At 43.4% G+C, this 14,401-nt stretch overlaps 1 protein-coding gene across 6 annotated transcripts in view; it reads right to left on the bottom strand.

The window, feature by feature from the left end:
- The window catches only part of Kcnmb2 (potassium large conductance calcium-activated channel, subfamily M, beta member 2), a 298,320-nt gene that overhangs the window by 36,094 nt on the left and 247,825 nt on the right, over positions 1-14,401 (bottom strand). For all 6 annotated transcript variants that reach the window (XM_006535550.2, XM_006535549.4, NM_028231.2 and 3 more), the window contains one exon: positions 7,918-8,040. In XM_006535550.2, the coding sequence (XP_006535613.1) occupies positions 7,918-7,973 (56 nt within the window). In that variant the 5' untranslated portion in view covers positions 7,974-8,040. The remainder of the gene's footprint in view (positions 1-7,917; positions 8,041-14,401) is intronic.

Genomic DNA, 14,401 nt, shown 5'->3' with positions numbered 1-14,401 from the left:
ATGGAAAGATCTCCCATGCTCATGGATTGGCAGGATCAACATTGTAAAAATGGCTATCTTGCCAAAAGCAATCTACAGATTCAATGCAATCCCCATCAAAATTCCAACTCAATTCTTCAACGAATTGGAAGGAGCAATTTGCAAATTTGTCTGGAATAACAAAAAACCTAGGATAGCAAAAAGTCTTCTCAAGGATAAAAGAACTTCTGGCGGAATCACCATGCCAGACCTAAAGCTTTACTACAGAGCAATTGTGATAAAAACTGCATGGTACTGGTATAGAGACAGACAAGTAGACCAATGGAATAGAATTGAAGACCCAGAAATGAACCCACACACCTATGGTTACTTGATCTTCGACAAGGGAGCTAAAACCATCCAGTGGAAGAAAGACAGCATTTTCAACAATTGGTGCTGGCACAACTGGTTGTTATCGTGTAGAAGAATGCGAATCGATCCATACTTATCTCCTTGTACTAAGGTCAAATCTAAGTGGATCAAGGAACTTCACATAAAACCAGAGACACTGAAACTTATAGAGGAGAAAGTGGGGAAAAGCCTTGAAGATATGGGCACAGGGGAAAAATTCCTGAACAGAACAGCAATGGCTTGTGCTGTAAGATCGAGAATTGACAAATGGGACCTAATGAAACTCCAAAGTTTCTGCAAGGCAAAAGACACCATCAATAAGACAAAAAGACCACCAACAGATTGGGAAAGGATCTTTACCTATCCTAAATCAGATAGGGGACTAATATCCAACATATATAAAGAACTCAAGAAGGTGGACTTCAGAAAATCAAATAACCCCATTAAAAAATGGGGCTCAGAACTGAACAAAGAATTCTCACCTGAGGACTACCGAATGGCAGAGAAGCACTTGAAAAAATGTTCAACATCCTTAATCATCAGGGAAATGCAAATCAAAACAACCCTGAGATTCCACCTCACACCAGTCAGAATGGCTAAGATCAAAAATTCAGGTGACAGCAGATGCTGGCGTGGATGTGGAGAAAGAGGAACACTCCTCCATTGTTGGTGGGAGTGCAGGCTTGTACAACCACTCTGGAAATCAGTCTGGCGGTTCCTCAGAAAACTGGACATAGTACTACCGGAGGATCCAGCAATACCTCTCCTGGGCATATATCCAGAAGATGCCCCAACAGGTAAGAAGGACACATGCTCCACTATGTTCATAGCAGCCTTATTTATAATAGCCAGAAGCTGGAAAGAACCTAGATGCCCCTCAACAGAGGAATGGATACAGAAAATGTGGTACATCTACACAATGGAGTACTACTCAGCTATTAAAAAGAATGAATTTATGAAGTTCCTAGCCAAATGGATGGACCTGGAGGGCATCATCATGAGTGAGAAAACACATTCACAAAGAAACTCACACAATATGTATTCACTGATAAGTGGATATTAGCCCCAAACCTAGGATACCCAAGATATAAGATATAATTTGTTAAACACATGAAACTCAAGAAGAATGAAGACTGAAGTGTGGACACTATGCCCCTCCTTAGATTTGGGAACAAAACACCCATGGAAGGAGTTACAGAGCCAAAGTTTGGAGCTGAGATGAAAGGATGGACCATGTAGAGACTGCCATATCCAGGGATCCACCCCATAATCAGCATCCAAACGCTGACACCATTGCATACACTAGCAAGATTTTATTGAAAGGACCCAGATGTAGCTGTCTCTTGTGAGACTATGCCGGGGCCTAGCAAACACAGAAGTGGATGCTCACAGTCAGCTAATGGATGAATCATAGGGCTCCCAATGGAGGAGCTAGAGAAAGTAGCCAAGGAGCTAAAGGGATCTGCAACCCTATAGGTAGAACAACATTATGAACTAACCAGTACCCCGGAGCTCTTGACTCTAGCTGCATATATATCAAAAGATGGCCTAGTCGGCCATCACTGGAAAGAGAGGCCCATTGGACTTGCAAACTTTATATGCCCCAGTACAGGGGAACACCAGGGCCAAAAAGGGGGAGTGGGTGGGCAGGGGAGTGGGGGTGGGTGGATATGGGGGACTTTTGGTATAGCATTGGAAATGTAAATGAGTTAAATACCTAATAAATAATGGAAAAAAAAAAAGAATGAAAGCAGAAAAAAAAAAAAACAAAAAAAAAAAAAAAAAAAGAAAGGAGACACTTAGAACAACTTTGCAGTAATACATTTAGAAACTTGGAGATACTAAACTTGCTGAGAGATAGAACAATGCTTTACAAATATGTAACTTACTGAAGCCAATACTCAAAAAATAGCCAGAAGACCTAAATAATTCTAAACTATTAAAATTTCAAATAGCTAAAAGTTTTAAATAATTAAAAGTATTTTGGTCCTAGAAATACAAAGCTCTTACAACTTACAGCTGATCCCAAGCTATATGGTACAGATAATTCCAGAGTACAGAGAAAGAATGCCAGCCAGCCTGCTTATGAGGTTGGCAAGTTCTAAGACCAACGCCAGTCAGAGCCACATGTGATGGAAAACTACAGGCTTATCTCATTCCTAACCACAAATATAAAACCTAAAAGAATTTAGTTCACCAAACCTAAATGTATAAAAAGATAGAGTCTACCATGATAAAGCTACTACTATTATGTTTTAGAAATATAACATTGGTCACTATTAGATTTTTATTAATATGTGAAAAAACATTATAAGCTGATAATGTGATAATAATATAACCTAGAAATATATTAACATCCATTCATGGTAAGAGCTATTGTCAAATTAGAAGTAGGAACATCCTCAATGCAATAAAAGGCCGAGAAAAACTACCTGTGATATAATTGATTCAATTATCTAATGGTAAAATATTGAAAAACCCCACTTAACAAATCAGACTGAAAATGTCCACTGTCACCAGCTTTATTTTAATTTACTGAAACATAAACTAGAATAATTGGGCAAGAATAACAAAGAAATATTATATTTATAAATAGAGAAGAAACAAGAGCTTATTATTTACTAGTGAGATAGCTATAAAGAAAGTACAAAAGAATTCTCAGATAATTCATTGTTAAAATTGAGCAGAAGTCTGGGGAGAGGGTCCAGAGGGTAAAGGTGTTTGGAATTCAAGATCGAATCCATGTGGGTGAAGAGCTTGGCCCTACAAGTTGTCCTCTGACTTTACTGTGGCACACTCAGCCCCATTGCCCCCCTCCCATACACACACACACACACACACACACACACACACACACACACACACACGCAAAGCAAGCAGGCAAGCAAGCAAGGAAGAAGGAGAAAAGGAAGAAAGGAGCTTGCAAGAAAGGAAAGGAGGAAGGAAGAAAGGAAGAAAGGAAGGAAGGAAGGAAGGGAAGGAAGAAAGGAAGGAAGGAAGGAAGGAAGGAAGGAAGGAAGGAAGGAAGGAAGGAAGGCAGGCTAGCTCACAGTGATGTCAAACCAAAACTGATAAAGAATACACAGTAGTCTTTTTGTCTGCCAGAAAACAGTGTATGTGGACATTAAAGAAGCACACTGAGTTCACTGAGGGAGACAATGCACTGTTCTTGGAGTTAGGAGATTGTAGGTGAAAGAAACAGATCTATTTCTCCTTGCTGAGACAAAAATAATTTAAGTGCACAGGGTCTGACTGCCTCTTTGTTTACCTAAAGTCTGGGAAAGGATTAATAAAACAAGGGATATACCTACTTCTTGTCCTCCTCCTCCTTCCTCCATCCTTGGTGGGTTGGGAAGGAGGCTCCTCCCTCAGTCGAGGGGTGACCTGACCAGCCAGCCAGATTAGATTCTTCCACAGTTTCCCACCTCTCCTAATCCTGTTGCATCTATACAATCTCTCACTCTATTGAAACATTTTAATAAGACAGCTTGCCAGCCCCTGTTTTGGCGGTTCTCTCTATCCCTTGTGATGTATGCTGCATGTTTTCTTTAATGAGCTTCCTTGTGTTTTCCTCGTTAATCTGTCTTTTGTCCCAGAACCTTTTCTGGATTATGATTATTTTTAAAGATTGCTTTTCTTTCCATCCTCAGAGGCCAGTGCAGAGAATCCTATTCAATCAGAAAAAGGCTTGTTGACATAAAGTTAGGACTTCCTCTGATACCTAAATGGGCTTCACCTTTAAGCTGATTAGTTAACAGTGTTTGCTGTTCCTATGTTAAAAACCCCATCTTTTATATGTAATTTTCTCATTTCCTTTTTTTTGTTTGTTTTCTTAATGTGGGATTTTGGATGTTCACACAAAACCAGTCCATGCCTGACAAACCAGTAATTCTTGAGAGTTAGAAGAACATATAACTATGTTGCTCATCTGCATCAATAAGGATCTCTGACATGTAAATTATAACTTTAATTTTTGTTTTCAAGGATGATTTCAGTAATTATGGGATTTAAAGTAATAAGTGCGTTTGTTGAACAGGGGCGTCAATGTGCACATTCTTAGCCTACACGGCTAACGGAAGCAAGCAGAAACAACCTACGGGTGCAGAGCAGGCACGTTCTCACAGCCCACATTCCCAGCTGATTGTGTTTAGTTTGTCTGCCTTCCCTTGACCACATCTTCATCTCTACGCCTGGCTGAACAAGAGCACCTGGAAGCCCAGATAGAATCAAAGAAAGTGAGATTTCAGTCCATCTGTGAGACGGCTAATCTTCATAATCAAATGAGGGGTATTTAGAATCACCACAGAAACACAAACGTATCCAGAAGTGTTCAACTGAGGAAAGAAGTCTCTGCTTGAACGTGGGGGGGGGGGGGGCGCACTTATCCCAGGCTCAATAAAACGGAGAAAGAAGGTGAGCACCAGTTTTTATCTCTTCGGATTTCCTGACAGCAGGCACAGAGGTAGGTGCAGGCGCAGGTGCAGTGTGACCGGCTGCCTCACGCTCTGGTCTCTCAAAAAAAGGCACCTAGCAACCAGGAGGCAGCCCTTCCCCTCCCATTCCCCTTCAACCCCCACCCCCACCCCCGCCGCACGCTCCCCCTGGGCTGCATGGCACTTATTTTAGCCATGAGTTCCCCTCCATGACTTTACCTCTGTGATAGATTGCTTTCTCAAACTATAAGCCAAAATAAATCCTTCCTTAAGTTTCCTTGGTCAATTGTTTTTAACACCAATAAGAAAGTAATCAATACACCATCGTTGGTGTCGGGGTGAGCATTAGTCTTTGTTCAAATGCTAGTTGCCTTCTGGGATACAGCGTCCCAGTTAAACACCACGGAACTGTTTTCCCATAACCAAGGTAACATGAGACGTACAAAGCATTGGAAATACAGAAGTTATTTGTGTGGATGCAATAATCACTTGCATGCAACTTTAAAACTTGCTCCTCCTCCCCCAGCAATGGTATGTCAAAACACTTTAAAGTACTAATTGATAAATATAATTCATTATTTAACAGATTTTCTACTGTGAGAAGCGACCCCCAAATTTCTACTATAAATAGCTACTTATTATGACAGTACTGCTTCTGGAATTTTTCCAAGGAATTTTATCTGTGGGCAGTTCACGTTTTAAGAAGAAAAACAAGCTCCTTGAACAATATTTAATAAACCCCCTTATACATTCCCAGTATTATTCTCAATTCTGATTTCGGTTATGTTCTTCCTGATGTGTCATGCAAGTTGAAGAATGCTGGTAAAGTCAGGAGTGCTTAAAACTTAGCACTACTTAAGTAACAGTACAAGATCAATGAGGAACAAAGAGGTGTAGAGGAAGAAAGCAAAGAGGAGGCAGGCAAGCATAGGGAATAGCATAGCAACCTGGGACTCCACCTGGCTTGGGCTCTGCATATCCATCTTTTAACAATGCATTTGGAAAGCTAAGACCCTCATCAGCATGTAATATGCACGTGTAGCCATCTCTGAAAAAGGCACCTAGCAACCAGGAGGCAGCCCTTTCCCCCTGCACCCGCCCACCCCCAGCCCCTGTGCATCAGGCTGCATGCACTTATTTTAAACAATGATGTAAGTTTCTACCTTTTATAGCCACCAAATAGACAGCTTCTAGTCAGTATATTTTCAACACATTCATGCACAAGGGTAGCAGGGATGATCTGACCTGAGTTGGTTTCGGTGCATGATAATGTCAAGACAAAACTGGTTCTTCAACTTTTAAGGAGACTCCCCTGTATACCATCATATGATTATGTGCGTGAGTGTGCATAGGATTAAAGTCAGATGCATTATGGGAAGGGCATACACGGTATAAAAATGATTTTATGATCTAATATCTATCAATCAAAAGAGAGAACCACCTCAGTGTACTCTTTGGTAACAGGCTTCTCTTCACTCCGTAAAAGGAGGAGAGTGTTAGGGCCTTTGAACACTTTGTCATCTATGCAGTCTCTTGCCTACTTGAAATGCACTTATTTCTGACCTGTGCTGTTGTTTTGCTTCTGAATAAAGTTCCTTTGCTACTTTGCAATGTGTATGAGCCTTTATTTCAATTCTATGGCTAAGAAGCCAAGAACATGGAAACAGTGGGCTGTTTACAGAGTTCCAAGCACTGGTTACAGAGGGGAACAAACACTTAAAAACTGGTAGAGGGACCTGGAGCTCAGTGGGCAAAGTGCCTGTCATGCAAGCATGAGGGCTTCAGTTCAGATCCCCAATAGCCACATGAAACAGCAGAAAACAGTGACTCACATCTGTGAACCCAGCACTGGGTATGGAGTGGAAACAGGCAGAAGACTGGCTAACCAGTCTAGCCAACCTTCTAATTCCAGGCTCAGTAAGAGGTCATACCTCAAAAACCAAGGTGGAGAGAGATTGAAGAAGACACTCAATATCAATCATACACTTGTATGTGCAACCCCCCGCACACACACACACCGGGGTGTTATATAATTTTATGAACACATTTACTCACTAAACCCAAGGAGAAGAGAAGTGGCTGGGTTGAGCTGCATAACCCATTCAGTTTTCATTGTGTGACTTTGACCTCTTGTCTTTTCTCTCCCTCCATTTGTTCCCTTCCCTAAGCCGTTCTTGCATGCACACCAAGGGATCCGAAAACCTGCTGAGCCTCCTTGAACCCTCTTGAAGTTCAGCCTTCCTCTTGCCATATGCTTGGTGCCTAGACATGTGATGTTCATCACTTGAGTCAGAGTGTATTCAGTATCTACCGTGTACCGGGCACAGTGCAAGGCTCTGGAAATTCACTAGACAACAAAGTCACATCTGACTGGGTAAAGAGGATGATGAGGCTGGGAGTGGGGTTCAAGTTCTGATTGGGTGTCTTCAGGCAGAGCTGGGGTTAGAGAAGGAAAAGATTGGTAGGTGTATGAGTGTGTGGGGGGGCATTTCTGACAAGGCACAGTCTTGCAGAGTCTGGTGCTGTGAGTGAGCCTGCAAGAGAGATGGAGGCCACAGGCCAGAGTGTCTGAAGCGCCAGTCCTGAGGTAGATCCCCTCCCAAAATTTAGAACATGATATTCAGTATCTGTGATGGTTAATATCCACAGGATTTGTAACAACCATGGAACTAAGCCTCTGGCATGTGGTAAAGGCATTTTCAGTCATAGACCAATTGGGTGTGGGTATTTTCTCAGTCATGGCTGCCTCTTCCCAAATGACTCAGGCTTGTGTTAAGGTGACGTAAGACTAGTGCACACAGGAGGGAAGACTCACTTTGAGTCTGGCAGCAGTGTCTCTGAGCCTGGGCTCCTGGGCTGGATAAGGAGACAGCAAGTGGAGTACAAACATTGTCTTTGCTTGCTGACTACAGGAGCAATGTGACCAGCTGCCTCCCACTCCTGCTGCCATGGCCCCCACTGTGATGGACCGTACTCTCCAACTGTGCACCAAGTAAGCCCTCCCTTTCCTAAGTTGTCTCGGGTGTCTCATCACAGTGACAAGGAGAGCAGCCAACATCTTGTTCCATCAGTGTTCCATAAAGTCTGGCAGGAGCACCCGGGTCCAGGGAATTACCTTTTCTCGTCCTGTCTGTAAGATGAAGAGGTCCGGCCACTGGTCCATATAAACATCTTAGAGGATGTTGGTCCTGCAGCTCCTTTCCTCACTGTGGAAGTCCTGGGGAAGTGGCAGAAAGACCTGCAGAGGACACACTGGGGTTAGCTGGAACTCTGTGTCAACAGTGACATCTCAGAGGGTCAGCTCTCTAGGATAATCCCAGGCTTTTAGGCCTTGGGGGTGCTGACTCTGCACTGGCAGAAACTCCACCAAAGCCTGGCCTCTCCTGCAGAAATGTGCATTCCTCCTTTAAAATTAACTAACTAACTAATTTACTTTAAGTCCCAACCACAGTTTCCCCTTGCTCCCCTCCTCCTCCTAGTCCTTCTCCCCATCCTCACCACCCCCATCAGCTCCTTCTCCATTTCTCTCAGAAAAGAGGAAGCCTCCCATGATATCACCAGCCTTGGCATATCAAGTTGCAGTAGACTAGGTGCAAATTCTCCTGTTGAGGCTGGACAAGGCAGCCCAGTTAGGGGAAAGGGTCCCAGAAGCAGGCATCAGAGTCAAAGACAGCCCCTGCTCCTATTTTTAAGAGTCCTGTAAGAAGACTAAGCTACACAACCAGGAGGTTTCCTGGTTGGCAGTTCAGTCTCTGTGAGCCCCTTTGGGCCCAGGTGAGTTGATTCAGTAGGTTTTCTTGTGGTGTCCTTGATCCTTCTGGCTCCTACAGTCCTTCCTCCCGCACATTCAAATGGTTTTTTGAGCTCTGCCTAATGTTTGGTTGTGGGTCTCTGCATCTGTTTCCATCAGTTGCTGGGTGAAGTGTCTCCGATGACAGTTTGCATTCCATTTTTATAAGGCTTTGTCCTTTACTATCTCTGCCCTGGCCGGCTGGGGAGCCTGCCTTTCAGAATCTTGCTTTTTCTCACTGGTGTCAGAATCTCAATGCTTCCCTTACAACACACAATCACTTTGGATTCACCTTGAGTATGATGCAGTTCCCCAAACTTTAGTTCAGATTTGGGTACCAAAATTTTACTTCCTCTTTCATCTTCAAAATTTTTCCTTACTATTCACAGATGTGACATATTAGGAGTAAAATATCTTTTTTTTTATTTTTATTTTTTTCTTCATTTGAGGCAAGGTCTCAGTTTGTAGCTCAACCTGGCTTCAAACTAAGAAATCTCCTGCCTCAGCATTCCAAGTACTAGATTACAGGGAAACATTGTCCCTTAAGTACGCTGTTGCCAGTGTGGGCTCAGCTCACCACAGCAGAGCTTGCCAGAGATACTGACAGAGATGTGAGCAGCCATGTGTGTCTAGTGGCTCTGGGGTCTGGGAAAGGATATGGCAGCATGCTGTGTTCTTTGGTTGGACATTTGGGAAGAGTTCCCTTGTCTCTAAACACAGCACCAGAACAGTTATTGTTCAGTATTTTCTGCTGTAATTTTCTTTCTTTAAGAAAAAAGGTTACTGTTTCTAGTTATTTATTATTATTATTTATTATTATTATTTACTTTTTATCTATGTGTGGAGCATATACAGATGCAGGAAGGTGCCCAGAGACCTGAAGAGGGCATCAGATCTCCTGGAGCAGGAGTTACAGGCAGTTCTGAGCTGCCCTATGAGGGTGCTGGGAACCAAACTCAGGTCCTCTGCCATCTCTCCAGCCCTCTACTTAATAATTTCTAGAGAGATAGAAACCCAAAATATCCTAAAGATGACAGTACAACATGAAAGCTAAATGACACCCAGTGCATTAATAACAGGAAGGGTGAAAAGTGATTCCTTCAATGTACATGGTTGGTAAGGGCTAAGATTAAAAATGACTATGTCTGGAAACAGGGTTAGTTACTGTGTGCTGTATTTTCTATCCCATGCCTAATGTTCCATACACGCTGTCTACTCATGAAACATGATGCCATAGCCATATGTTAGGGTTATGCCATGAAAACCACAAGAGTAGGGAGTGACATAATTTCAAGACAACCAATGGCATTTCCTGCCTACATCCAGAGCCCTACCCCCACTGCTGGTTATATTTAGGAAAGGTAAACTGTACTTCAAGTTTCAGTTTGCCCTAAATTCTCATTGTCTCCGTAGTGACCCACAATCAGTTCAGGACTTCTCAGAGCTGAGCCAGTGGGTCTGAGTGGGGCCCAGAACTCTGAATCACTAAGGAGCGCCAGGGTGAGGCTGACACTATAGACAACACTAAGCAGCAAGAGCTTGGAAGAAGAGGCTGGCTTTTTTTCTGTATGACCTTGATAAAGTCACTTGACTTTTCTAGAGCTGAGTGCTATCAATAAATGTTTCCAACTCTCCCTGGTATCCATGGAGTTTGAGATAAATTATTTAAGATCGTTCTCAGTTCCATTATTTTGACATGCAGGACATTGAAGAATGAATCTAAGAATATGGTTGGTCACCATAGGCTGGGCTTATAGGAACAGACCTGGAAATGGGGTTCTCCTGAGTCCCCTGGGTCGGCTCCAGAGAGCGAAGCCTCAGAGGTGAGTCACCAGTGCAAATGCAGAGGTCTCTCATGGCCTCCTAAGATAATGGAGGGATGTGACTCTCCACCTGGATAGATTCCCTTCACAGCTGTAGGAAGAGCAGAAATTGACTCTAGGCTGGGTGTGGTACACTTGCAACCTCAGCAGCGGAGGCAGGAGGATCAGAAGTGTAGAGCCGTCCCGCTGGAAGGTATGAAATAGAAAGAGGATAAAGTCTGCTCTTAATCCGGGGGTCTCCAGATCAGGGCTGTTTGGTGTAAGCTGAATGTGTTACATCATAATAAGATTGCCTTGACCTTTTGCAAAGTTATTTCAGTGTGGACTGTAGACTTCTTCAGCTCCTCTAGTAAGCCCCTCAAAGTGTTCGTAGTGTAGGAGACAAAAGAAAGCTGCCCAGTTTTAGCATAGGTGGATCGGGAAGCTAGTTTGCACTGCCACATTATCCATTATGGGCCAGACTTAATAGACACCCTGTAGAAGTCCTAAGTACTTTGAAATAATTCAAAATGAAGGGGCTGCAGCGATCTGATGTCCTCAAGGGACTTTCTGACTGGGTGTCACTGTTCAGGAAGACACCTTGGCTATGCTGTTTAAAAGTTGATGCAGAAAGAGGAAATGAAGCATGTTGACTCTAATTAACTGTCTGCAGCCCATTGGAAAAGGCTTCCTGGCCACTTAACGTTATTCCAATAAGCAGACTTGAAATTTTCTATCCAGTTTCTTTCATGAAGACAAACCGTTATTTAAAACCTTCTAAGTTCGCCATTAACTAAAGTGAAAGGCCATTTCTGCTTTTTTAAAGCCATAGTATACAGATCCTAAGGAGGTTGGGAATGATTTTCACGCTTCAAGGAAACCGTGTCAACAGAAGCTGCAAGATTCCCTCCCAGACAGGAGATAGTCCTCCTGAACCCCTATGTTAAGGAACGTAGCTCTCCTCACTGAGGCAGGAACATTTCCATTCAACTGTCATTCAGGAAGTGACCCAGGAGCATAAGAAATCTGTAAACATTTGCAGTTTGGAATCCCATGCGAAGCAGCTGTGCTGGACTGTGGGTCAGGGGAGAATCATGTCTACTGCCCTGTTGAGTGACATGGGGACAGGCATGGGGACCACCCCATCGCAGCTTCAGGGCTGCAGGTGAGTGTGGATTAAAAACCACAGACCCAAGAGACCTGCTTCTGATCAGGGGATGATGGCTCAGTCAGGCAAGTGCTTGCAAGCTCGAAGACCTGAACATGGTTCCTGCTATTCATATACAAAACCAGTCATGGTAGTGTGTGTGTGTGTGTGTGTGTGTGTGTGTGTAATCCAAAAACTGGAGTGGGAGAGAGAGGTGATCCCTGGGACTTGATGGCCTACTTGGCAAGTTATAGATAAATAAATAAATAAATAAATAAATAAATAAATAAATAAATAAAACCCTGTGTTAAAGAACAAGGTGGATGGTTCCAGAGGGTGACACCTACAGCTGATCTGATCTCTGGCTTTACATGCAAGTGCACACACACACACACACATAGATACACACACACACACACACATACACACACACACACACACACACACACACACACACACACACATTCATCTATACAGAAAGACATATTTCCCAGTCTTCAAAGAAAGCAGGGAGTCAGCAAGAGTGGGGCCCTTTCCTTGTCTCAGGAATTGACTGAAGGCCTTTTCCATGTCCGAGTCCACCACTTTGTTTCTGCCTCCTTGACTCAGCTGCCGCCATTCCTTCTGCCTCACTTCCCTGCTGGGTAGCCACCTCCTAGATCCCCATCCTATGGAGCAATCTCTGATGGCCTTGAGCAGCTTCCTTGTCCCCACTCCCAGGACTAAATATGGCACAATGGTCTTGTCTGTACACACTCCACTTTCCTTGTTAGGTAGGGTGTCAGCACCTGCAGTTGCAGGTCTGTGTCTGATGCGCCAAGTGCACAGTTGGCAATAAATGGCTCTGCTGCTTTGACAGCCTAAGAGAGCACCAGAAACTATGAGGGTTGCCTTGGTTTGGCCTCATGTTCTGACACTGTGCATGTGGCATGTTCTCAAATTTTCCCTTAGCTTAGGCTGTCTTGCATCTTCTATTTTATCTGCCTGCCTGTCTGCCTGCCTGCCTGCCTGCCTGCCTGCCTGTCTGTTTGTATGCCTATCTGTGTGTCTGTCTGTTTATTAGCCTATCTATCTATCTATCTATCTATCTATCTATCTATCTATCTATCTATCTATCTATCTATCCATCCATCCATCCATCCATCCATCCATCCATCTATCTATCTATCTATCTATCTATCTGAGACAAATGCTAGCTTTGGATTATCTATGTACTATAGGATGACCTTGAACTTCTGATCCTTCTGTCTACCTCCTGAGTGCTGGAGTGACAGCTGTGTGCCACCACAGTTGGCCTTTGTGCCTGCAGATGAATTCAGCCAAGCACTCTACCAATTCAGCTACATCCCAGACCTGGGCATCTTCTACACTTCTTCTCTAACCATCATGTCTCCCCTCTCCTCTCATTGACTTACTCGGAAAGTTTAGGTTGTTGGCTGACTTATCATTCAATAAGGATCTTTTGCAAAGGGCAGCATGGCCTAAGAAGACGATGAGTGCGAACAGCAGATGGTCCAGGTGTTTGCGCGCCTCTTGGCATCAACATCTACCAACTGTGTGACTTTGTACAAGCCAATTAACAGCTCCAAGTTTTGGTGGAAAAATGGAAGGGATAATTTCTGCCACCAGGCTTGGAAGACAAGTCAACAATATATGCAAGAGGACCTCCAGTACATCGCATGTGATATCAAGAACATTGCAAGTATATCAAGTATACTGGCATGTGATAAGCACATACTAAGCATTACTTTCCTTTGTTTTGCCACCCTCACTACATACACATAAACTTAAAAATAAATGGATTGGATTTTCTTCACAAAGAAAATCCAATTAAGTTGCTTTGTACCTGCACAGGGAGCAAACCAATTCTTTCCTGTCCTATGGGGCCAGTGACTGTCACAAGAACTATTGAGATGGTAAGATCAAACTACTTCTTCATTAGCGCTAAGTTCTGACACTTGTCCTAAGCAAGAGGATTGGGATGGTAATGCCAATGAGTTTGGTTGTACGCTGGAGACGTCTAGGGAGAATTATTGAAGAATTATGGTGCTGCAGGCTGGAGAGATGGCTCAGCATTTCAGAGCAGTTCCTATCCAGGTAACTCTGATGGGGAGCCAATGGGTGAAATCCTGCTACAACCTCTTGGGTTCTGAATTTACTTAAGTGGAAAGCATTCGAGGAGCTTCTGCTGGAGTTGCTCCATGCAGTGGCTTCTCAGTGCTAGCAGCTCGCAGTGCTGGGCCTTGAGGGTACAGCTGCAAGCGCAAGTGAGATATCGAGCTGAGAAAGAGCAGAGAGGCCGTCGTTTAGAACGCCAGTAGCCTGGAGCTCTAGTGTAGGACACTCCTAATGCACTCTGCTTTATTGAGTGAGCAAGCAGGAGCGGAGGAAAGTATTTAACACATAATTACATGCTTAATCTTGCATAAAATTATCACACTAATGACATCACGGTGGCGAAGCAAAAGGTCAGTCCAAGCACAGGCATTTAGGGTTGCATCTAATGGGTGAGGCTTTATCTTTGCAGACAGCAAATTATACCTTCTCTCCGTAAGGGTTGAGTTGTTTTGGCTCCAGGGCGTTTGAAGGGAAAGCCAAATGCATGGTAGTAATTTTAGATCAAGTGATTTACTTTAGAAAACATTATTTGTTGGGAGTGATTTTTTTAAATCCTGTTGTGCTTTTTGCCTCCAAAATCAACTATGTACTTTATTTGAGTTCATTTATTTGAGTGTCTATTTGCCAAATTTTATTAAGAACTATTGTGTGCCTCAGTCTACTGCCTGCTGTGGACAGCGTAACATCAGCCTTGCCCTAAGCACTGTGCTCTTCAGGTGGAGTCAGAAGAACAAGCAACCTC

Source organism: Mus musculus, chromosome 3, assembly GCF_000001635.26.
Source record: "Mus musculus strain C57BL/6J chromosome 3, GRCm38.p6 C57BL/6J".
In the NCBI taxonomy this organism is placed as follows: Eukaryota; Metazoa; Chordata; class Mammalia; order Rodentia; family Muridae; genus Mus; species Mus musculus.
This window is presented reverse-complemented; position numbering and strand designations above follow the sequence as displayed.